The 26,538-nt window shown below is 32.0% G+C and overlaps 2 protein-coding genes across 2 annotated transcripts in view; one reads left to right on the forward strand and one right to left on the reverse strand.

The window, feature by feature from the left end:
* Positions 1 to 1,563: 1,563 nt before the first annotated feature.
* Positions 1,564 to 4,953, forward strand: LOC127087013 (LOB domain-containing protein 1). The gene is made up of 2 exons (XM_051027850.1): positions 1,564 to 2,017; positions 4,379 to 4,953. Exons 1-2 carry the CDS (start codon positions 1,772 to 1,774, stop codon positions 4,721 to 4,723), a joined length of 591 nt encoding a protein of 196 aa, XP_050883807.1. The 5' UTR covers positions 1,564 to 1,771; the 3' UTR covers positions 4,724 to 4,953.
* A 2,381-nt stretch (positions 4,954 to 7,334) lies between these two features.
* LOC127082397 (beta-adaptin-like protein C) overlaps positions 7,335 to 26,538 on the reverse strand; it is a 40,220-nt gene continuing 21,016 nt past the window's right edge. Inside the window, exons 3-4 of the mRNA XM_051022633.1 lie at positions 7,628 to 7,768; positions 7,335 to 7,532 (exon numbers count right to left, since the gene is read on the reverse strand). Coding sequence (XP_050878590.1) covers positions 7,335 to 7,532; positions 7,628 to 7,768 — 339 coding nt within the window. The remainder of the gene's footprint in view (positions 7,533 to 7,627; positions 7,769 to 26,538) is intronic.

The raw sequence follows: 26,538 nt of genomic DNA on the forward strand, positions 1-26,538 counted from the left end.
AACATGACCACCCTTTTAGAGTAGTAATCCAACCTTTGATCCACATGCTTAACATGTTTTCCTAGATCTCTGGTTACATTGTAACTTTGTAGGTTTTAAAGTTTCTCCATAGACCTTGGGATTTTGTTGTCAAGGATGCAGACATACAACATGTTCTTCTTTTGCCCTATAGCTGGAGCGTTTGTGCCATACCTTTCCCTTCTTTAATAATGATGTGACGGTTAATGACGAGGACGATGTAACTCAGTAGGAGTATGACTATTACTTTTTCCTTCATAGTCGAGCATAGGAGTTTTATATCATTGGTGTCAGTTACATGTTTGTGACCTCATGACTTCTCTTTGTGGCATAGTTGTTCCAACAGAAGCCGACTTTGGTGTGATAGCCTAATTAATCTGAGAGGATGCATCTCATATAGTAATGTCCCATGGTGGAGCATATTGAAAGTTCTCTTCAACCATGAGTATTTTATCGACCATAAATTATGAGTTATGTTTGTGGATAAGGCTGTGATGTTGAGAAAGTCGGTGGCTCCATGTACTCCAAGTTTCGATTGCACCAACGGAAGGCTAGAAAGAATTTCATGTCCAAGTATAACAGGTTGTGAAGAAGGTCCATGTGATGGTTCACCATGGAAAATTTGTTGTGTAGGTCTAAAGAACGGGAGAATTTGGAATGCTCCCTGACCAATTCTTGGAGGAGCGGAATCTTGTTGTTTAAGGCAAGATGGAGATGCCACTATAATTGGATTGTCTTTCATTGGAAGTAAGGGATGAAGAAGTAGAGCTCTAACAGCTTCCACGGCAACATCACCAGCTTGTCGTTGAACGACAGGTCTAGTGACTTTGGGTGTCATCATGCTCTATGAATTTGATATTAGATTTGTCTAAGATGGAGATTGAAACTTTGAGAAACATGATCAAGGATCTGGATATTGGTGGAGAAACTATGGGTTTTCGTGAAAATTAGTGGGAATCAGAAGTCGTTCCCATAGACGGCACCACTGTTCGATTGCGAACTAAAAATGAAAGATGAGGTGATGAAGGTTTATCTTGCTGCAGAGGAGCAGTACTTCTAATGCGATGGAGCAGAGTGAACATGCAAGGTTAGCACTCTAACGATCCAATCAATGAAAGAAATAAAAAATGACACGTTTTACCCTTATATAAAAAAACAGTTGAAATCATTCACATAAGGTACAATCGTCTAAATGAATTGGAGAATGATTCATGTACTAAGGGGCAAAATTGTCTACTTCTATCCAAACGAATGTATATATGTGCGTCTTTTAACTCGAGCTACAATTTTGGACATTTTAGTATCGGTCTTGCCTGTAACAATATTCTTTCACCATAAAATATTAATAGCATCATTTTAATGAATTTTTTCTTTAAATATTTCACAATAATAATATTAATAACATAATTATAATGAATCTTTTATTTAATAATTATTTTTACCATTGATGACATTATCTGTAAAGTTATTAAAGTCTTAATACCGAGTTGAATTTCAACTCATAAAAAAAGTCCTCAATTAGTCACTATCTTTAGTTACTTGTTGTTGATGCCGGTGCACTCAAACTCTCTTAACATCTCCTCCTTTTTCCCCTATAAATTAAACCCTCTCCTTTTAGCAATCTAAACCAAACCCCACACACACAACACTCACTCTCAATTTCTCATACCCCTCTTTCATATCCCTCAAAACACAAAGCACAAGTAGCTAAAAACCAAACACAAAACAACAAAACACAACTTTGAGGAAAGCCATGGAGAATGACACAATTAGAAACATTCCAATTTCCTCTCCCTCTAAATTTTCTCACTCTTCTAGTTCTTCACTTCCACCTCTTGCAACTCAAACTGTGATGAGTCCTTGTGCTGCTTGCAAGATTTTGAGAAGAAGATGTGCTGAGAAATGTGTGTTGGCACCTTATTTTCCTCCCACAGAACCTGCCAAATTTACCACTGCTCATCGTGTGTTTGGTGCCAGCAACATCATCAAGTTCTTGCAGGTATGGGCCACACTATCTATGTAGCTATATAGACCTACAGAATCTTACTTGATTTACATTATTATTATTATTATTATTATTATTATTATTATTATTATTATTATTATTATTATTATTATTATTATTATTTACAAGTAACTTTCAATAGTTTGCCCAAATAGAATGAAATGGGATGATCCAAAATTTAACATGTTTAAATAATATTTAAAAAAAATTATAAATTTTTGGTTATGGTTGAATATATGGCTTGTATGATTTGTTACACTTAGATCATAATATATACAGTCTTAAAAATAAAAATAATATAACAAACTCAGTTGATAAAGAATTAATTTATGTTAATATAGAAGTTTGTAAAACATTGTTTTTATCAAAATTACAATAGTACATATGATTTTGTCAAACTCTAGTCAAATAAATTAACCATTCACATGTTTTGATAATTTCAAATTTTTATGACAATATGCTCATTTTGAAGTCATAATTTTTTTATAAGCTAAATGTAGAAATTTTAAAAAGTAAAATATTATCTAAAGTTCTGCATCATGCTTTGTATGTAACATGTGATTTTTCTTTTATGAGTCAATATGTTGAAGAGACAAAAATTCAGAATTGATAACAAATTAAGGATGATAACTTCACCATTACTGTATAGTCTAGTAGATAATTGTTGACCATTTTATAAATTTCTACTTATGGTATTATGTTCATGGGGGACAAATAGATGATAAGACTAATCCCCAATGAATGGACTACCTAATTAATTTATATAGTACAGAGCAATTATATCTGCAATTATATTTGTTTTATTCCCTTTATTAAATAATACTAACACTCTACATTATACTATAATTTAGGTTAACAAATAATCTATTTATTACACTTCACCAAAAAAAATTCTATTTATTACATAGTGTGTTTTTTGTTTTTAATTTAATGCTCAAAATTTTATTTTATTTAAAAATGAATTAATAGATGTCGGAGGTTTCAATCTACATACAATACATACAATTTGATATTTCTACATAGTTAATTATCAACTATAAATATATTTAACAAATTTTTTGTACAAACTTAAGTCAGGTATCATCAAATCCATGTACTTATAAGTCCAATTAGATCGAAGTTAGATCCGGTTAAGTTAATCATATATAAATAAATATTTTTATTTATATAAGAATAATAATATACAAGAATAGCTATATTTTTATTTTTTAGAGTGACATACAAAATTTAGTAATAATTTCATAATAGTTAAACTTAATAATTTATTTAATTTTTATAGTTAAAATTAATGGATTATAAGCTAGGTTACAAAACTTTCATTTTAATAATAATAATAATAATAATATTATTAATAATAATAATAATAATAATAATAGTAATAAATTAATAACATATTATATTTTGTATTATTATATAAAATTTATTTTGATTCATTAAATAAATAGAAAATAGAAAATAATAAATTAATCGAAAATAGTTTTACTTTAATTTTTCTATTTATTTTTTATAATAATGTATATAAGAGTGATTAGAAAGTGAACGTGGAAATGAAATCAACCAATATTTTGGTTCAAAATGAAATCCTTTATAATGTTTTTATTAGTAAAAAGTTGTTTAATTCTCTGATTTTTTGGTTTTCAATCGATGTTTTAGTTTAAATTCCAATTCTTTTATATGTCGACTTTTAAATTCACATAAATCAATTAAATTTTTTATTCTCGATCTAACCGATTGAACTTGGATCGTTCTAGGTTTTGATTATCACAGCCAAAAAGTATGTATATTATTATCTTTGACATAATACAGTTTATCGTCCACATATTACCCATAATTGTTGAGTTTCTTCAATAGAAGTTTTCTTATTTTTGTTGGTGAATCAACCCCTTTTTTCTAGCAGAAGGAATGCATGCAGTCTCATTCTTGGCGACAAAAAGCCTAAAATTCATGAATTTTCAACAACCTAAATTTAACATATACCTTATGGTGGGCCTCCTTAATTAATTCTCATAAGAAAATTATTTAATTTCCAAGACAATATAGTTGACATTTACACATATTTAATTTGTCAACATTTTTATTTCAAAAATTCAATATATAGTAAAATAATTAAAATATTCTCGCCAAAAATTAACTCTTGTGATAAGTTATTCACACGTTATTGTGAATAAAGAAAAGTAAAATTTGATCCAAGATTTTTGATCATAAATCAAAACTAAAATTCTATCGAACAATTTGTCTTTAAACGAAATTTAATAATCACACGAGTCAAACCACATAGTTTATATCGTGACCGATTAAAACAAACATTTGAGTACTCATAATTAATGATCAAATGATTCTATTTCATTTTTTTAGGAACTTCCGGAATCTCAACGAGCTGATGCAGTGAGCAGCATGGTTTATGAGGCTAGTGCAAGAATAAGAGATCCTGTGTATGGATGTGCAGGCGCAATTTGTCACCTCCAAAATCAAGTGAATGAGCTTCAAGCACAATTAGCTAAGTCACAAGTTGAACTTATGAACATGCAATTGCAACAATCCAATCTATTGGCTATGATTTGCATGGAAATGAAAGAAACTCCACAACAATCAATGGACAATTTCATTTCAAGTCCTACTTATAGTAGTGATTATCAAAACAATCTCAACTTCTTTGAGGACAACACTAGCCCAAATTTGTGGGAGCCTCTTTGGACATGATGAAGAATGAAAACTATATCGATACTAATTTATCTCATATATTATAAGGCATTTCAAAATTGTTTTGATCACATTTATTATAAGAGAAGTCGAAGGAATTGTCTATGAGATATGAGTTTAGTCGTAAGAGTCTGGTCTTGTAATTTCCAAGGAATAGAATTAAAAACTTATTCAGAATGTAAAATACTTATCAGGGTACTTTAATTAATAAATAAATGTTCTATTCTCCATTTCTTATCTTAAGTTAAACATCTTTTTGGGCACCAAATAAAATCATTAAAAGTAATAGTTCTTCAAAGGTTGTCTTTGACTTTGTGGCTTTTGGATTCGTTATAGTTCAACTAAAACACAAATTTTCATATATATATATATATATATATATAAAGACAAATCTAGGCAACAACAATATCGAAGATTGCACAAAAGCCAAATATAACTAAGTAGACTTTACTATTAGCATAACGAGTGTGGATTAGTGTTCAATATTCAAAATTTCTCATAGATTAAATACAATATAATAAAATATATATTAAATTTAAATAGAAATTAATAAATAAAAAACTCATTTATTATGTATTGATTCATTAATTATTTATAATACCAATAATATAGAATGAAAGATATTAAATTAAAAAATCACACAAAATTGATTCCGAGATTTTTCGAGTTAATTTCAAAGATTTTCAAACTCGTTATTGTTTGTTAAAAACGCATTCGAACAACAACTGTATACTTTTCTTTCTTGTCCTTGTTTCACAAATTCAACTGATTGTGTAACATAAACGTCTTCATTTAAGCGGTCATTCAGGAATGCATATTTCACACCCATCTGACACATATTTCAGTTGTTCATGTTTGTTAGATCAACAACCAACCTGATTTTTTCGATTTTAGCAACAGATTCAAAGACTTCGTTGAATTTGATTCCATCTTTATGAAGAAATTCTTTTGCCATAAGTCTTGTCTTGTGTCGACTTACTTCTCCTTTGGGATTTAACTTTACCTTGTATATCCACTTCACATCGATTGCCTTCTTGCCTTAAGGCAATTTGACAAGTGAACAAGTGTTGTTGACTTAGATGGACTCTAGTTCCCCATTCATGACTTCCATCCATGTCGCATCTATGATCACGTCTCTGTTGATCATTATTTGCATGGTCATTAGGTCGAACAAGTTGTTTCCAACAATCAAATGATATCCTATTAGAATCATTTGACTCGACTTATCATCAAGTTTTCTTCTCAATTAATCAGACACATGTCTATGTGTTATAAATCCAAATACTTTCAAATGACTTAAGTTAGGCTTGACACCAGACCAACATTCTTCTGGCGTGATTGCTTCTAGCTTTTTCGTCGGACATCTGTTCACAATATATGTTGCAGTCGACACATCTTCTCCCCATAATTTTTTAGGTAGATGTTTTCCTTTCAATAGACTTCTCACCATATTCATGATGGTTCTATTTTTCCTTTTTTCATTTCCATTTTGTTGTGGAGTGTAGGGTGACACCACCTCATGCATAATCCTTTCTTTCTCACATAATGTGTCAAAGTCTTTCGACACATATTGTCCACCACCACCAGTCCTTAGAATTTTAAGCTTTCGACCACTTTGTCTTTCGACCATAGATTTGAACTTGGAAAATACCTCAATCACTTCACTTTTCTTCTTGATCAGGTAAGTTCATAGTTTTCGACTAAAATTATTTATGAATGTGGCAAAGTATCTGATACCTCCCAACTAATCCACCTAGATAGGATCACATGGGTCACAATATGTGATTTCAAGAATTGCCTTCGACTTGCTTCCTGCACCCTTGCTGGAGCTGTTCTTGTCCTACTTTGCCTGCACACATTCCTCACACACTTCATTTGATATGTAAGTTTCTGGTAACCCTGAAACCATATTTCTTCTTTTCAGACCTCTGGTGTCTTTGAAGTTGAGATAACCAAGTACGTAGTGCCATATCCATTCATCCTTGTTAGATGTAGTTGCAAAGCACTTGTGCTCCATCACATTAAATTCAATCTTGAAGGTTTTATTCTGAGATATGGGAGTCTTCAAGATTAACCTTCCACCTGAGTCAAGATACCTCATCATCTTGTCTTCAATCGACACTTTGTAATTCTTTTCGACCAACTTCCCTATGTTGAGCAAATTATTTTTATACCTGGTATATACAATACATTGGAAATTACTGACCTTTTTCCATCTTTCCTCATGATCAGAACATCATCAATACCTTCAGTTGTTAGAGTATTGTCATTCGAAATTTTCACCATGTTCTTCGTCGAGGATTTTATGTTGACAAACCAATCTTTTCTACCAGTCATTTGTGATGAGCATCCTGAGTCCAAGTATCATTGGTCCTTGAGTTTTTCTTCATCTCTTGTTGTGACCATCAGTAACATCTCTTCTTCTTCATGTTTTTCCATATTTGCATCATTTTCTTGATTATTTTTTTTCATAACAATCACTAGAATAGTGATCATACTTCTGACAATTGAAACACTAAATGTGACTTATGTCAGGTTTTCGTCCACCATATCTTCCTCTAGTTGCAACACCACCTCTGTGGTTGCTTTGGTATGATGGTCTTCTTTGATTCTACGAACTTCCTTCTTGTTGGTTTCCTCTACCAGTCGAATTATTGTAGCCTCCTCTACTTTTGTAGTCGAACCATTTTCCTTTGCCTTTCTTTTCTCTTACTGATTGTGCATGCAAAACCACATCACTCTTCAACTTGCTTGCAGCTCTTTTATTCATTCTTTGTTCATAAGATTCAAGTGTCCCTAGAAGCTCTTCCTTTGTCAATGTTTACAAGTCTTTCAATTCTTCTATGGCTACTACCTCAAGATCTTTGCGACAACTAATCTTAATGTCAACACTTCTCAACATACCTTTATTTGATTCACCAGTTTCGCAAGCTTGGTGAAAAAATCAGTTATACTTTCACTTTCTTCCATCTGAAGAATTTCATATGTTCTTTTGTGAGTTTGTAACCTCACCTCTTTCACCTTCTCAGCGCCTCCATACGTTTTCTGCAAAATTTCTCATGCTTCTTTCATTGATTCAACATCACTCAATTTTCCTAAATGGTTTGGATCAACACATTGATGAATTATAAAGAGGGCTTTATAATCTTTCTTCTTCAATTATTTGCGTGCAACCTTTTCTTCATCTATCACGTTTCCTGCAAGTAAAGTTACTCCTTCCTTCACAAGATCCCACATGTCTTGATAATAGAATATGATCTTCATTTTCTTACACCAGTTATTATAATTTTTACCATTCCGAATTAGAAGACTTGTTGAAAAATGTTCGTTCGGATTATTCATCGCGTTATGTTTCCCAAGAATTACACAGTCAGTGCTCTAGATACTAGATGTTTGAATTTCGACGAATTTCCTGATGTTGGATTTTCACCAAAACTTGGAGATTCTGAATCAAACTTTCTGATTTATTACTCCTCTTATCATTCATTCTTAACTCGAGTGAATCAATCACACCTGGATTGCAAGATGATTCTGTTGCACAAAAATTTGAGAAGGCGAGAAAAGATGAATTGGGGAAGAAAAGAGAAATTAGAGTTTGAGAGAAAAGGGGAAGAATGAGAATATTTATGTAGAGTTTTTCTCTGCCTTCAAACTGAAGTTTATTCAGTCTTTCTATATGTAACTCCATCAATACAATGATAAGGTAACTCCCTATTTATAGACTGAGATTGTTTGTCCACCAAGCAATCTCCAACTAACCTAACTCAGCTAAAAACACAAAATAAAACTAAGTCTTAAGTTTCTGTCGATGACACATTTTTTCAACATTTTGACAACTATATAAAAAATTTACGCATAGCATTTTGACAACAGACTCTATCGAAATGATGCTTTGACACAAAAAATTATATTCTCAATCATTGATTCGTCAATTATTTATAATATCAATAATATAGGATGAAAGATATTAAATTTAAAACTATATATGTAATATTGTTAAATAGTACAGATTGACGAATCAAATTTATGTTCAACCATTTAACCAAGAGCTAAGCATCACAAGTTAAAACTTTAGACTTAAATTGTTAAAAAGGTTTTTAAAAACTACAATCTAATTATAAATATAATATGATCACAAATTACTCTTTACATAATATAAACAAAAGAAGTACGTAAAAAGTTTATATATATATATATATATATATATATATATATATATATATATATATATATAATTAAAAGTAAAAGTTAAATATGTCAACTTTTTAGACATCCTTTTTACTTTGTACTTGATTATGATGAATAATTAGACATTTGATTAGCCGAGTTAGTTAAGATAATAGTATCTCATATGCTCCTTGACTCAAGTTTAATGAAACTTTGTTACTTTTAGCCTCTAAACTCATTGAGGTGACACTAAACACATTTGAGGACGCAATCTCAAATTGACTTGTTCGAACAATGCTCAACCAAATATTCCACTTGTTCCTAATTATAAAAGATTTGTAAGGATTATTTCTACTTTAAGTATCTTTTATAGGGAGATTAATATCCTTCTTACTGCACAACCGCAAATTGATCTCTATATTTGTCGAATACAATTCAAAATTTGTTAACACCCGACACAGAATATATACTAATTATAATTATAACGTGAACACACTACTATGTCATATAAAATTATAACCAATACTTTTACACCATCTACATTCTATTTTTCTGCTTACCAATAGAAATATTATAATAATATTTAAAAAATATTATTTTATTTTATTTTGATTAAAAGATATTGATATAAAATTATATGATCAATCAATTTTATTAACCAATATTTATATTTTATTAACGAATTTTGTTTAATGTTAAAAGTTATTTTTAATATCTGAATGTTTATTAACCAACTTTATAATTTTATTAATAAATTTTTTACTTTTCACTTATCAATTTTGTTTTACTAAAAAAACTATCTTTATATTTGGGCGTTTATTAATCAACTTCATCACTTCATTAACCAATTTTTTAGATTTTAGTAACAAACATTGTTTCACTACTTAAAGACACTATTCATGAAGTATTGTTCACAATACTATTCACGTACTGTTCTTGTAAATATACATAAATATATATATTTTTATTTTAAAAAATATTGTTCATCGTATAAATACAATAAACAGTGTATACGGTGTAATTACTTGATGTCAAATATGGATGTAAGAATAACATTCTTGTATAAACATATAACATGTAATGTCTAATACTTTTCACAAACACACCGCTTTTTTCTTTGTCAACCATAACGTTGTGTACACATATTCCCTTTACTGGATTGATAACTTTCCCATTGAGAATCGATTGTGTTGTCGATTTTATTGGTGAATTTGGTGTCCGTTGGCCTTTTGAAGTTTTGTTTTTGAGCACGTGACTCTTAATATAAGAAGGGGTGAGGGGTGTGATATTGAAAATTTATGATTAATTTAATAAATATGATAAAGCTTGAACAAAAATAACAGGAAAACATGCAAAGGTTGCGTCGCTATCCTTTTTGGATGGCAAAATTAATACTCTTAAAAATTACATTCATTGTCTTAGGAGACACAATACTGCTATGCATGAGCCTTTTCATTCTCTGTAAAAGATCTATTGCTTATGGTGCTAGAAAGTCAAAAGTGTCAAATACAAATGGTATGAAAGTATGTTGATTGTCGTAACACATTATTTCATGCTTGGTCACTTTACTTGAAGCGATTTTGAGAGTTATCTGTCTCACAGTAAAACCTCAAGTCCTCAGTCCCACTAGTGGGAAAACCCCAGTCAAGTCTACACATGCATATTTCCCTCCTACCCACATGTACACCAGAACATTTGTTGACCTAATTGTCGATCCCCTCTCTTGTGGATCAGTCAAGAAATTCACATGCGCCTATTTCTTCATAGATATCCTGACACGATGAAAAATACCGAATAAGACATCCCTAACAAATTCATATCGGTATTTGAATCCTAGAAGCTCTTTACAGCGAATGGTGTCTTCCCCAAATGTATCTAAGCACGCCTTATGGAAAACAAGGCAAACCTGATCAACAAGAAATAAGGAAATCATAAGTCGATATTTAAGGATGGTACAATACTCTACCAGGGACATATGTTGTCCTATATCATCAAAAAGGATAGTAAGGAAAAAATCTTGGGCATGTGTTGCTTGCAAACAACCAAAAACAGTTTTATCTTTTGTTGTCATGTCAAACTTCACATTCATGTCCTGAACACTTTTACTAAAAAAGGCACTCGCCAAACACATGTTGTGCTTTAGGAGGGACAACATCATTTCTAGTAAAACTGCTAAGCTTAAACTTTGGAATCACAACACTAAGACCATCTAAAGCTTTGTCGAAATTAAGGTCCATACCATATATCCCAATGTCTCTCAATATATGATCATGTAACCCCTAGATTGGGCCCTAGAAGCCACAAATGCATTGAGGAAACCTCTACTATTAAGTGCAAACACAATCCTCCAACTCTAATAGGTAAACAAGATACCCTCCGTTGAAGGTCCCAAAAGAAAGGACCTCCACCAACCATGATGTCTTCAACCTCCCTTCACAACTCTTTATCAAACCAAATAGTTGGTTTCTCCATATGATTAGATTGACACATTTTAAGGCTAGAATAGAGTTTGGTGATACCCATTTAAGAATGAAGTAGAAGAAGCTCACTCTGAGGATTCCTTAGATGTGGCAAAATATGCATTAACTCAACAACCTTGGTTGCTCTCTTCATGGAAAACCCCTACATAAAAACCTTCATCCTAACTAACATCCTCTCCAAGAAACTTCATCCCCAACACCGACCTCTCAATGTTTGAAGGAAACAACTCCCCACGAAGTTTACTACCATAACACGAAGGCCAAAAGATTAGTTTTATGATTATTCAATTCAAGACCTTATCTTGGACCAGTCTCCTGAATGGTGTCAATGGCTTTAGCCACCTCCTCTGAATCCCATATGATGGCCCCATCATCAGGATACCATGCATGAAGAAGAAGCTTACAACAATTGTTCGTATCCCATCATCAGGCTTTAATAACGGTGTCAAGAGTGCGGAGGTAACAAACTCAACCAAACTCATCGGGCATCTCCCTCCTAACCATAGGTTAACAACTAGAATGATTGCATATAAGATATCTCAAGACTCACTAGACCTTCTCCATACAGTGCATCCAATAAAATTTTTTCTCGCAAACCATCTATACCACATGAAGTCCTGTTGGCGAATGACTTAATGCACCTAGAGATAGTATCAACTTCATACACTAGAGGAGCTTCAGAGAACAAGGTGGTCGGCAAGGAGGTATATGGTTTATACGCGTGTTTAGCCTTCAAAGCCTTCATAGTATATGAATTATAGGGGACGACATTGGATAACCTAACACTTTCACAATCATTGTGAAGGCATTGCTTGACGTTAGAGCTCACATTTGCACCTTTCTCCTTAATATGAGCTTCATTCATGGCCTGACTTATCTTGCTCATATTTTCCCAACACAATATCAACTAACTTGGCTAGACCATATGAATCCCTCAAAGTAAATAAACACTCCAAAATGTGATGTTGTTGTAAGTCCTTCCGATTACCATACATAGGGGTGGCAAAACGGGTCTGGTCTATTGGGCATGCCCATTTTGCCCGCACTTTTATGTGGGGCAGACCAAAGTTTTAGGCAGGCATTCTCTAATGGTCTCGCCCCGCCCACCCCATTTTTTATAGACTTTTGCGAGCACAGAAATTAACATAGTTTTTTACTTTTAGACTTAAAAGATGTAATGCTCGCGAACCCAACCCACCACACACTCATTTTTTATGGGGCAGATCAAGGTTTTAGGCTTGCACACTTAAATATGCTCGCCCCACCCTATTTTTTTAGGGATTTTGGGATGAGCTTAAATAAGGAAGGCATCCCCATTTTCCCCCTGTACCCATACATGAGATTCCACCTATTATAAGGCTTAACCACCATAAAAGTGCAACAAGGAAGAAGTAACAATCAAACCCAAGCACCTATAGATCTCGACTCAGCAACCACCTTGAGGAACACATCTTTCAATGGCTAAGAGAAATCAAGACGTCATTTAGGAGGTATGTAGTATACTCTTTACAATGAAGATATGTGTTGTGGAGACTTTCTATAACATGCTTTCGTCCAATACAATCCCTTTATTAGCATTTCTCAATGGTTGCGTTGCTGTCTAGTTCAACTCTTTTGCAGCAATGGGTGAAACTTATGGAGAGGAACCATTGGTTGAAGTCATTTAGAGAAGATCATATCACATGTTTAAATTGGAACAACAATTGGGTATAGTCATAATTGTAAATTATAAAGAACAATCATATCCCTTTATAAGAACAAAAATGAAGAGCAAAAGCGATTTAGGGATCAAAAGTCTAAAAGCATGAATACTAAGTATGGTTGGATATGGGCACCACTAACTCACCTTCTACGTCAAACGATATGAATTTACTTGGATTGTAAAAATGAAATCTTTTTGGTGAAAGTAAAAATGAGTAATTTGATGAAAGATGGTAAGGGGGTAATGCATATTCTAATGTTTTATGTGAAAGAGGAAACATCAGACAGTCTCTCTCCCTCTCTCTCTCTCCATATATATATATATATATATATATATATATATAATATATATATATATATATATATATATATATATATATATATATATATTATATATATATATATATATATATATATATATATATATATATATATATATATATATATATATATATATATATATATATATATATATATATATATATATTTGAGTGTTAATGGTCGTGTTACGTTAAGTTCAGTGAGATTTTAACTTGACTATAAATCTAAAAGTAGAAAAATGATTTTTTTAAGAGATGAAGGAATGGAAAATTAAAAAAAAAATGGGAAGAAGAAAAATTAAATATCGGCAAATAAAGAGATATAGATAGAGAGATTGATCATGATTTATAGAGGTTCAGCCTACCATTTTACCTACTCCTCTCCCCAAGAACTTATTCTTGAGAGTTCCACTAATAAAATTTCTTGAGATTTTAAGGATATGCCTATAAATCTTATTACAACATATGAGAGATTTTATAATGGGTTGATCCATCAAACCAAGCAGATCGTTTTACTAATAAAATCACAAACCAAATAGAGATTACGATTGACTAATCTCAAGAATCAAACATAGATTTTACCAGGATAATCTGAAGAATCAAACATTGATAATATAAGTAGAAGGCCAATTAGACATGTCATTGGATCGTGCCTTCTTAAGTAACTCTAACTCAACCCTAAAATCCTTTATCATGATTCTACAAGACATGATAAAGTCAAAAATAGTTGTTGGAGTGTTGTCGTGATTCATTTCGTCAAAGGCATCCCTTAGCTTCCTAGGCATGTCTTGTATCAGGCCATTGGTGAATTCTACTAGTTGGACGCATTTTCCATACCACATCGTTGACTCTTGGTAGATGTGTAGGATTGTGTCCTAGTCTTGTTGTATGAGACCATCCATATGTTGGACCTTAGTTTCCCATTGTCTACCCTCGCTCTTCAAAGTTTCATAGGCTTCCTTTAGATGGTGATTGTAGGCTTTGAGATTTCTCAGCTCTTCTTAGGTCTTATTTAAATTAATAGGGATATTTTTGGATGTCTTATCAACTTCTTCCTAGAGATGACACTCGTGAGATGCAATGGATTGAGATTCCTTTAGCAATTTGGTTAGCTCTTGGATTCTAATTTTGAACCCTTCTCTCATTGCCTTCTGTCCTTTCAATGTCTTCTCCCAGAGATTTCTCCATTCCCCATATCTTTGTTGAGCTTCATCTAGTTACTGGTTTCAGAAGCCAAGATCAGAACCTGCCCGTGCTAGGAATTCACTAACTCTCTTATATTTTCACCTTTCATCCTCAATCGTTTCTTCATTCTTGTTGAGCTGCTATTCTCTTTGGCTAAGGTTAAACCTTAACTCATTCCTCTCAAGGGTTACCCGATTAGGTTTTAGCTGTAACTCTTAGTTTTCCCTTTCAAGTTTTGAGATAATGGCTTTGAGCTCATCATCCTCTTCTATTGGAACATGTGTAGGCTCAAGCACATGGGATGGAATAGGGATCTCAGTGCTGAAAGGTAGCTTGATTTATTGCACCATTTTCTTCACCCACTGGCAGTAGGGTTCCATGGCCACATAATTCCTTTTACCCCAATCCTTTCCTTTCCGGTTGACCCTTCCCCAGGCTCTTCTTATCCTCCTCAGCATTACTGGATCTTCTGCTCCTATGTCATGTAAGATAAAGTCTTTCAATAGCCCATCTTCAGGTAGACTATCCATCGGATACCCGAGTTTTCTCATGGACAAGACATGGTTATACTTGATTCACCCTCGGGATCCTATGAGAGACATGTTAGAAAATTCTTCGTAGCTAAGGATAAAGTTCTTAACTTCCCACTCTTGTTTATACCATAGGACATAACTGGAAGTAAGAGATTCTAGCTTTTGAGACCATTTGAGATTTTTTACGATTAATGGACCTTCTTAAGGCATGTGAGATGTAAGCATAGTTTATAGTAATGAATCCCAACACATGAACATCCCCTTCTTCTTCTTATATCTTACATGGAGGTAGTAGTACACATATGCGAGAAGAGCAAGAACATGGTTCTTAGCCATGAAGATGTTGATAGTCGGGAAGTCCACAAAATCATCAATGTTCGGGAATAGTACAATCCAATTTATGAGAAGGTCTAGAATAACATTAAATACTTTCCAGTTTTTAGATTTTTCTAGTTCCAGGGCTGTGGCTTCCACAAATTTCCTTTAAAACCCTTGAACATCCTCTTTAACATCTAAGTTCTCTGCCACATCTTTTATAGTAAGATTCAAAGTCAAGGCTATCATCTTTTACGTATAAGTCTTACCTAGACTTGTGAATGGCTATGACAGATAGAGACCCAAGAATCTTTCAAACTCTTCTATCATAGGATCCAATTGGAAGTCTTGAAAGGTTAAGCATGAGAGAGAGAGAGAGAGAGATTATAATATTGGGCTAAGGAGACAAGCTCTCCTATATTTACATTCACTATCAATAGTCCAAGTATTTTCCCATAGTCTTTTCTGTAAACTTCTTCGTAGATAGTGATTAGCATGACACTTAAGGCTTTTAAGCCTCTACTCTGGGGACTTTGAACTTGAGTGGAAGTGTACTTCTTCTTTATGAACTCATTTTAACTTCAAATGCTTCACAACCTAAGTTCTTAGATTCCCTGGAAAATAAAAACATATGCTAAAAAAATTTTATGTATACAATGCAATGTTATGCATGTTTTGGGTTTATAGAGCCAGGTGGTTCCAAACAAGTCCAAGTACAAATCTATTTTCATTGCTTTACACACGCTGATCAAGGTGGCTCTAGGGCTTAAGAAGGTTCATAGAGTCATGGATCCTACACATGAATATCGACACAATTAGCAAAATTACTTGCTATACGATAATACCCATGCGAGGATTTACTCTATGTGAGGTTTTCATGCCAACAAAACAAGAGAAGTGCATCCATTAGGTCAAAACTATGCAACCATCGACTTTTAGGTTGTAGACACTGTTCTCAGAGTCATGGATCTTTCTTGGAAATATTTCCCCCACTGGAAAAATTATTTGCTGGACGACCCCCAAGAGGATCTATTCTGAGTGAGGTTTTTGTGCCAACCCAACAAGACAAGTATGTTCGGAAGGCCGACACTATGCAACCATCAATCCTAATAGTCATGGGTTTAAGGTTATAAAAGATTCTTATAGTCATGGACCCAACATGAAAATATTGCTGCCTTCGGCAAATTACTTGCCAAACAACAATATCCTCAAGAGGATCTACTCTAAGTGAAGTTTACATGCCAACCCAACAATATAAGTACATCCAATATGCCAATATTATGCAACTATCATCCTATCTTATGTTTCTTCTCTAGACTCGGGTGTAGAGCATACCTTACAATGTGTTCAAGCGACCAGAATATCCACAATAGAACAAGAGAACCATACAACAAATAAGTAAATAATAACACATAGGAACTAAAAGAAAAGAAGATAGAAGAAATCAAGTAAACAAATCTAGAGTTCATCACAAATCAAACTAAACTAGGCTTGACTCTTTTATGGAACTTTCCCCAGTAGAAACGCCAGCTGTCACGGTGCAAAAAAATACCACAGGCATTCACACGCTCGAGATGATAAAAAAGTCGCCACCAAAGTTTATTTATTCCAAAATGAAAGGGAAAATATCTATAAAACCCTAAAAATAAAAAATAAAATGATCATCGCAATCAAATTTGGCTTCATGAGTCGATTATGCGAGAGGAAGGTATTATCACCCCTCATATCAGTTGTACTCAATGGAAACCATTTAGTTAGATTTGCAAATAAGAGTGTTGTCATTCGTTATTTGATTTATTCTAATTATTATTATGTGTTATGTAAATAAGTAAATAGGGACTAAAAATAGATTTTTTTATTAGGGTGCTTGACAAGATTGCGAGTCTTGCTCCTGCGTATTCTCTGGTGTGATGAGAAATTCAAAGCTACGTAGTTCTTAGAAAGACAAAGGTGTTTTTAGATTTTTTATTATAGTGTTTAACGAGATGTTGAATCTTGCTCCTAAGTATCCCTTGGTGTCATGGAGAATTCAAATGTACATAGTTCTTTGTAAAAAACCACATGTTTATTGGTTGATTTTAGTGAAAGAATGATTAGATCATATTCTTGCGGTTAAACTTTGCTTGTATGCTTACGTGGGGAAGCTTAAGAATTTCTTTGTATCGCGGTAGAATAGATAAAATATTGTTTGTGAAAAGATTTTTGATCGCACGGGGGCGAGAAAAGATAGTTTGATTGGTTGAGTATGTTTTTAAGTGGATGACGAGTACTCGAAAGATAGGCTAAGTACGACCATCATCCAAATACTCTGGATTAGGATGGATAATTACGTCCAACTAATTTTTTCGTCCAAGTTAATAATGAAAATTTTGAGGCGAATTAAGTCACGTTTCCTTAACAGAAGACGAATATTCGAACAGGAGATTAAGTACGACATCATCCAAACACTTGGGACTAGGATAGATAATTACGTCCAACTAATCTTTTTCTTCCACTAAATAATGAACTAGATTCGATTATTTAATGTGTTTTGAATGAAAAATGAGTATTCAAATGGTAGGCTAAGTACATCCATCATCCAAATACTCAAGGACTAGGAAGGATAATTACGTCTAACTAATATTTTTTCATCTGATTATTTATTGCGAAAAATCTCTTGCAATGCTTATGTTTTAAAAGGACATGATATCAATCAATCATTTTGGTTCGCGATGTTTTGAAAAATAATTTGATTTTGGTAGTAAAAAGATTTTGAATTTGATTTTGAAAAAGCTTGACGTTGATCAAGGGTTTTTATTTTAAAAATGTTGATTTTATTTATTAAATTGTTTTTTATAATAAAATAAAATGATAATTAAAAAATGAAAACAAATGAAAGGGAATGGGGTGCATGAAATCAAGGGTGACAAGTAAAGCAACATCATGGGATACAGGCTCAACAAACAAAACCAAAGAAGAAAAAAACAAAAACAAAAAAAACAAAAAAAAAAACATAACACGCATCAAATAGAAAGAAAGAGGGCGTGGAAAACAACCTGGCCTAGAGCCAGGAGGCTTAAGGGCGCTAAGCCCAGTTAGAGAGTCAAGAGAGTCAAAAGAATTTACTCAAATTTATTTTGTTGATCCAGCCTACTAAAGAGATCAAATGTGATATAAGGGAAGGCAATAAAGGTGCACAATATCAGGGTGGGGCTCCCTGTATGGGATCCCTAGTCAAGCACTAGTTACCAAACCCATGGGCATCAATAGCGCTACGTGTCTCAGTGGATATAGATGAGAGAGGATCAAAAAAGGGATGGTGAACCCCCACTCTCATTTCTCAATCTCGTTCTCTCTCCTCATTCTAGTCTCGTCTGAATACAAATAAAAAATACCACTCACATTTAAAAATATTTTGGATCAAACGTATGGAAAACAGAAGAACACAAGATGAACAAAGAAATATGTTTATCTTGTTTTCTAGATTTTTACCAAAACGCATCAAAACCCAACTTCACCAACAGAAACCCATCTGAACTTTCTCTCCTCATCACAAATTTAAACTTAAAGCAACAACCACAAACATAAATCATACATATCTCCCTTTGCCCCCAACAAACCCTAAAAAATCCAATTCAATATTCTTCACAGTTATAAGGTTTTTACAATGATTGAAAGAGGGAAAGTAATAAAAATGCAAATAACAATGTAAATAAACATGATAAATAAAAATAAGTGGAAGAAAATAGCTTTCCAAAACCTATAATTTTCAGGTTTTCAACGAGAACTCCAGCGAGTAACCACCTTCAGGTACGTAAGTTCTGCTATATTCTTCTCTTTACTTATTTCCTTCTGCTACGAACTTTCTCCTTCTTCAACTTCTTAAAGTTGATTGGTGCTTCTGGATATGCAAAGGGGATGGTGAGTCTAAGCTCAGAGTTGATTCAAGCCTCAATGAGAAGCTCAAACACTCTTTAACAGAGCTTTTAGTGAGGTTGTTTGGGTAAGTTGCAGGGTGATTTTGCAAGCGTTTTTGCAGAGAGTTCAGAGGTGATTTTTTTGTTTTTGATGAGTGAATTGAGAATGTGCTTTTATAGGAGGGTATGTAGAGCTTGAGAGTAGGATCTGTGCGAATATGTGAGTGAAAATTTTGGGGGGAAATTTGGAGCGATGATAACCTAGTGTGTAAAGGTGTGATTCTCATAAGCTTAGGTGAAGAAGCGTGACTATGCGTGTATGTAATGTATAGGGTGTTATGCGTATGGTGGGGATGCTGGAATTTCATGTCCATGTATCATGTATTTCATCCTTATGTAATAAAATAGAAATTTATTCAATTTAATTTGAACTTCAATTTGTTTTGCTCCAAACTTAAATTTTGTTTCATGGTTTATGATGATTGTATGCATTATGTGATGATGATGATACGAAAGATGACATTGTGCTACTGGTTTTAGTTTTGATGCTTATTCTTTTTCTTTTGTTGCATAACAGTGTAATGATGTATGGTGTTGTAATTTATATGGGAAATGCAATTGATTTTAGATTTGAATTGAAATAGTGATGATGTTGTACGAATAAACATGACCATGGAATATTAGAATGGTGAGTTTAAGCTTTATTTTGCATGATGATGATGACGGTGATAATTTTTAAATAGAAAGTTGAATGTGAATGGTAGTAATGATATTGTAGTGTTTGAATGGTAATGGAACATGGTTTGATTTATGGATGATAATGGTGTGGTAAGGTTCATCAGAGGTATGCCAAATTGACTTCAAATGGTGATAATGTTTTTGAACATGATTAATTTAATTTGGTTTATGACGTGAGCAAGTTGAATGAAGATAAGGTAAAAAGCGGGATTCTATGAATGAGAAAGTTGAATGTGGTTTATAGTTCACTTTTCTAATTTTATGTCTTTTTTATGATGCATAAGATGATATGAATAATGACATATAAACGATGAATAAAATAAACAATGGACTTTTCTATTTATTTTAGAAATGACTTTTAAATTTTAAATGATGACATAACTAAAAATGCAATGAAACGAGGAAATGGAATTGGAAATGCACACATTGAGGACTTTGCACAAATCCTTTTTGGTTAACTTATGCTTTGACTTTTTTTAAAGAAACTTCTAATGCAAAAAAAATGACTCATACTTATATGATCCGACTCCATATTTTATTAAAAAAATAACAAAATTAGGATGATAAATGGATCGAGATGCATAGGCTAAAATGACTTAGAGCAAATTGGTTCAAAAAAAAGATGCAATGCAATGGGAAATGATGCAATACTTGAGAAAATAAGTAGAGAACTTCGGGGGGAAGGGGAAAAATTAGAGTATGACACTCATATTTGTGGAGGAGATTGTTGAGATTCAAGTGTCGGTGATTAAGTCTTAGATTGACTAAAAATAGAGTAAATATTGGATATATATAAAAGAGATGACTCATACTTATATGATGAGACTCCATCTCTCTCATAATGAATGATCCATTTGAAAAAAAAATTGTTCTAAAATGAATGACCCATTTCAATTTCCAATATATCTTTTTCAATTCTACCCTCTAATTAATATTCCATTTGTCCCACAATAATTGACCTAGTTGATCATTTTACACAGATTAAAAAAATAAATAAATGAAAGAGAGAATGATATTTTTACTAAAGTGTCTCTTATGAAGTATTGAGAATAATAAAAGTAACATTAATTAGATGATAGAATTAGAAATTGTGTATTGAAAATTGAAATGAGCCATTCATTTTGGGACACTTTTTTTATTTCAAATGAGTCAGTTATTGTGGGACGGAAAGAGTATTACTTTTATCATTTCCAATGATAAACTGTACTTTAATAAAAATATAATTCTCTCTCTTTTATTTATTCTTTTTTTTAATATGTGTGAAATTGTCAACTGAGTCAATAATTGTGGGACAAATAGAGTACTCCCTCCGTCTCACAATGAGTGACTCATTTGAAATAAAAGAGTGTCCCAAAATGAATGACCAATTTTAATTTTCAATAAACTTTTTTCAATTCTATCCTCTAATTAATATCACTTTTATCATTCTCAATACATGACAATGACACTTTAGTATAAATATCATTATCTCTCTTTCATTTATTCTTTTTTCTTAATCTGTGTGAAATAGTCAACTGAATTATTCATTGTGGAAAATATAGAGTACTAATTTAGATGGTTATATAGTATCAAGGTCAATAGGATTATGAACATTTATCTCATTGACATTTTTGCCGCTCTTCAGACTCTTAACAAATATTTTAGTAAATAATACTCTTTCTATAACAATTTATAAACAAAAGTCAATATATCACACTTATTAAAAAAAAACAAATTTCTTTGTTTTTTTAAATATATTTTATAAACAGATGTAAAAAAAATGATTGTTATTTAAGAAAAATATGAGAAAACAAATTAAAATAGAATTTTTATTTAATTTTAATTTTAAAAAATGCATTTTTTCAATGAATAATTTGATTATTTTTTTATAATTTGTAAACTAAAAATTAGGGTATTTATTTTAATAAATCGTTACATAATATTATTTTAATCCTATTTATAAAAAATAATTTATTTTTTAAATTTATTTAATAACTAATAACTAATGTATCTAATTTATATTTTGTCCAGATACATGACTTATCCACTAAATTTTAAAAACTAACATTTTCTTATAATAGGATTAGGGGGAGTAACAATTTCGACATTAATTAAAATTAAAATATCTATTAAATATTTTAAACAAATAACATAATTCAAATAAGATATTTATTTATTAATAGAGAAAGTTATTATTTTCTTCTTAATCTTTTATTAAGTGTTTTTTAAAGTCTTTCACACTTTTCAAAATAACAATTAGTTATATTAATTTTAATAGTAAAATGAATATTTTTTTAAAATAATTTTATCAATAGTAATAAATATTAAAATAATTATAGTAATTGAAATAAAATATAAAACTCAAGTGAAAAATAATAAATACTATATTAATATTTTAAAATATAAATAATTTAAAATAAATAAGTAAAAAAAAAGGACATTTATATAAGTGGAGAAAATTCATATTCATTGATTTTGTAGTACCTTATACACCCACCGAATGAAACATTAACACTTAACTGGAGCATCGTTTAGAAGAGACATGAAGTTTAGTGAGTTAATGAATGTAATGATGAGCACACGTGCCTGTATGAAACTGTAATACAGTGTCACCTGTCGGCAAATCATTGATGCTCCAATGTTTTCACCCAACATGCAATAATCGCTTGCGTGTGAAGAGAAAGGGAAACACAATACTAGCTTTTTATTGACTTATAAAAGTTGATTACCACAAGTCATATGGCTTCTTTATCGTCACACATTATTACATTCCGTTAACTAGTCCATTTTTATGAGTGGTCGTAAGAATTGTTGTTTGGTTAAAGTATGTGTGAATATTTTAAAAAGAATAAAATGAAAATAAATAGAGATGAAATGGAGCATATTGTGTGGATGTTTAATGACGGTGATTGAATGAAATATACACTACTTGTTCCATTTGATTCTATATAATCAAAATTGAAAGGAAGAAGTTGAAAAGACATGCACAAAGAGTAAAAATATATCAATACTTCAAAATACGAAGAAAAACACACACGGTATAAAGACTAACCGCCCAGATCCGAATTCAATAATTCTCAACTTAAATTATGAGACTAACATTTAATTTGCTTAAAGTTGATATAAGATTAATCACTACTAACATTTTTGGTTCCTCGTGATTGTTAATATGAACAGTACGTCAACGCGAGTGAGTGTTTTCTTTTCAAAGAACATGAATAATTTCAAATGTTTAGAATCTTGCCAATTTTTTGTGTGGCTAGCTTTAGGTATCGTAACAATAGCAGAATTTTAGTTTGGGCCTCCCCCTTATGTGAGCGATGATTAGTTGGGAGTGTGTTCGCAACTTGAAGTGCTCCTCCCCCCTCTCTTCTATTAGGGTCATTCTCACAGTTACCGCTTTGTATTAGGCTTGGATTATTGGTGTGCGAAAACTCGAAATTTAGAGAAACTTTTACCATAAGCCTCAAATTTAATTTCTAAAATTACGCCTGCATCATTCCCTTGATTGTTAGATGATTAGTATGTAAATATTACCTAGGTGTGATCTGGATTCGAAGGGACGAGAGTCATTTCGGCTAGGAAGTCGGCAAATATCTAAACCTTCAATGCTCTCTTTGCTTAGAAAGACACTTCAAACTTCGATAACGCAGTGACCTATTTTGTCAAATCCCCGACCATATTCGGTCAATGAAGCACCTGTTTTAGGAATAGGTGTGTTTGAACATTTATAGAATCTGCGAGGAAGTACCTCTAAGCTTCCGTGGTGTAGTTTCCAATGTCAGGGCTGCTTTCTCTATCTTTTGGTATCACCTTTATGGCCCAATTAGGGCTTTCGATATTAAGTACACAAGTCTCTAGTTAGAGTCCGACTCTCTAATTAGGATGACATTTATTGCCTTCTTTTAGACGGCTAGATACAAGTACAAGGTTTCTCTGGGAAGCGGCCACGTGAGTACTAACGGTGACGTCAACGCTTTCTTCAATGATTCGAACACTTATTCGCACTTAGGTGTTTGCTCGAACTTCGCCTCTTTCCTCGATAGCCTATAAAAAGGCAATGCATGTTGGTCGAATTTTGAAAAGAACCTGTTTAAAGCAGTTAATGTACCATTCAATTTTTGGACCTCCTTCTTTGAAGTCGAAGCACTCATTTGGACCATTGTTTCATATTTGTCGCGGTTTTCTTCAATTCCCCATTCAATTAGGTAGAAGCCCAAGAACTTGTCAAATGTTACCCCGAAGGTACCTTTGTATCTTCCAGAACCTTTTGAGCAACCGTTGGAGGTGTTAAGCATTGAGCTTATCTTGACCGGACTTTACGACCATATCGTCCATGTATGCTTCCATCACCTCCCATATTTCTTCCTGAAAAATCTTGTTCATTATTCTCTGATATGTTACGCCAACATTCTTCAATCCGAAAAGCATAACTTTGTATTGGTAATTGGCTTGCTCGATCATGAACGTCGTCTTCATCCCGTCGGGTTCAAACATGGATATCTAATTGTACCCGGAGCAAGCGTCCATGAATAATATTAGCATATATCCGTCGAATTATCTACAAGTTTTTTTCACCATAACGACGTTTGAAAAGTCATTTTGTGTATTTTACCTCAAAAGTGAATCATGCGTCCAACATGCCTTTCCTTGTGCTTCTGGTAGATTTAGCTTTATCGGGGGATTGCCTTCTTCTTTGCTGGGAGACATATCGGGCGTCGGGGTCGACATTTAGTTGATGGAAGTTTAGGGTTACCTTTCTCTCACCTACTCCTTCGACCAACGAGCAACAACATTATCAGACATGTCATTCCGCAAGGGTAAGTTATGAAATCGTTGAAGACCAACAAATATCCTCCGCGATACGACTTTAGATCTAGTTGTTGGAGGCCTAATTGTTCTAAAGTGTCAGCGTAAAGGACGATGCAAGAACTTCATCATATACAAGGAATCCCATTAGAGTACACTCAACGACGTTGATTACTAAGATTAGTGAAAAATCGACATTTTAAGTTTCATTTATCTTGTCACGATCTAGGAGTCTTATTGTCCATCGATACTCGCTTCGCAGTTTGGCAGCAATTATTATTTAGAAAAGGCACTCTCGTGGCAGATCTACGATGGAAAATGTTGCATTGCGGATCTCGTCGATAGATAATAAATGAGGCATAACAAAATTATAAGACTTGATGGACCACTTTGGTGCGGTTAAGGGAGTTATTGTCTCCATCTCTGGTGCTTCCGATAGAGATCTGACTTCAGAACGAGAAATATTCACTTGTAAAATTTCGCGGAAATTAGGAATCAATCCCCACAGACAGTGTGATTGTTTAATTATTTATAGTTAAAATAGGAATATCCATTCAAAGTTGAATTCAATAGAATAAACATTTATAATATATATATTCAAAGTTGAATTCAATAGAATAAACATTTATACTATATATAGATTTTTATTAGTGTTACTTAACCATTAAACTAAAAAATAATTTTCAATATTTTAATTTTATATAAGACATCTCTAATATGAATCTCCCAAAATTAGTTTAAGAGCTTTTCGTTTTTTAATTCTTTTTGTTGTAAAAAATGAATTTTTATGAATAGTAAATAATAAACAATAAATATAATATTTGTTAAAATTAATAAAAATATCCATATTTATATCAGTTTCACATTCTTTTATACAGCTTTTTATAGTAGTGATTAAATTTAATTGAAAAAAATACAATTAACTTTTTTTATGCTTCAAATAATTTTTTATTCTGATAAATATTTATTGTGATAATTCTATATAAGTAAAAAACGATGAATAAAAAATAAAAGTATTTTAATTTTATTAATTACCCATAATAATTATTATATATTTTTATTATAATAAATTATAAATAAATAATAATAACTTGTAAATTATCCAGATAACATTAATTATATATTATAATTAGGAAGTAATTAATTAAAATTATATTGATAACTAAAAGTGACCATTATTTTTTGGAACAATTATTTTTTGCAAGCATGACAAATATTATAAGACGAAAGAAACAACAACAACAATAATAATAATAATAATAATAATAATAATAATAATAAAAAGAATAATAATAATAATAAGTAGGGTCTTTTAAAATTGTTAAGACGAAAACATTTACTGCCTTTGTTATGCTTTTATTTAGTTTTGTCATTCTTTCACATTGAATTTGTTGATACATTCTCTGTTAATCAATTGTAGCAACTAAATTTTGTCAAAATTTAGTTGCTAAAAATCATTCTTTAAGTCCAATCTAATCTTTGGTGTGATTAACATACCCTAAAAGTCATGATATATAAATTCAACATAGTACGGCTATGTTTTAATACTAACCTTGTCTTACAAAAAATAGTGACGAATTCAGAAATTCGAGGAAGACAATATGATACATTAATAGACTAACATTATTATTATTATTATTATTATTATTATTATTATTATTATTATTATTATTATTATTATTATTATTATTA

This window comes from Lathyrus oleraceus, chromosome 5, assembly GCF_024323335.1.
Source record: "Lathyrus oleraceus cultivar Zhongwan6 chromosome 5, CAAS_Psat_ZW6_1.0, whole genome shotgun sequence".
NCBI lineage: Eukaryota > Viridiplantae > Streptophyta > Magnoliopsida > Fabales > Fabaceae > Lathyrus > Lathyrus oleraceus.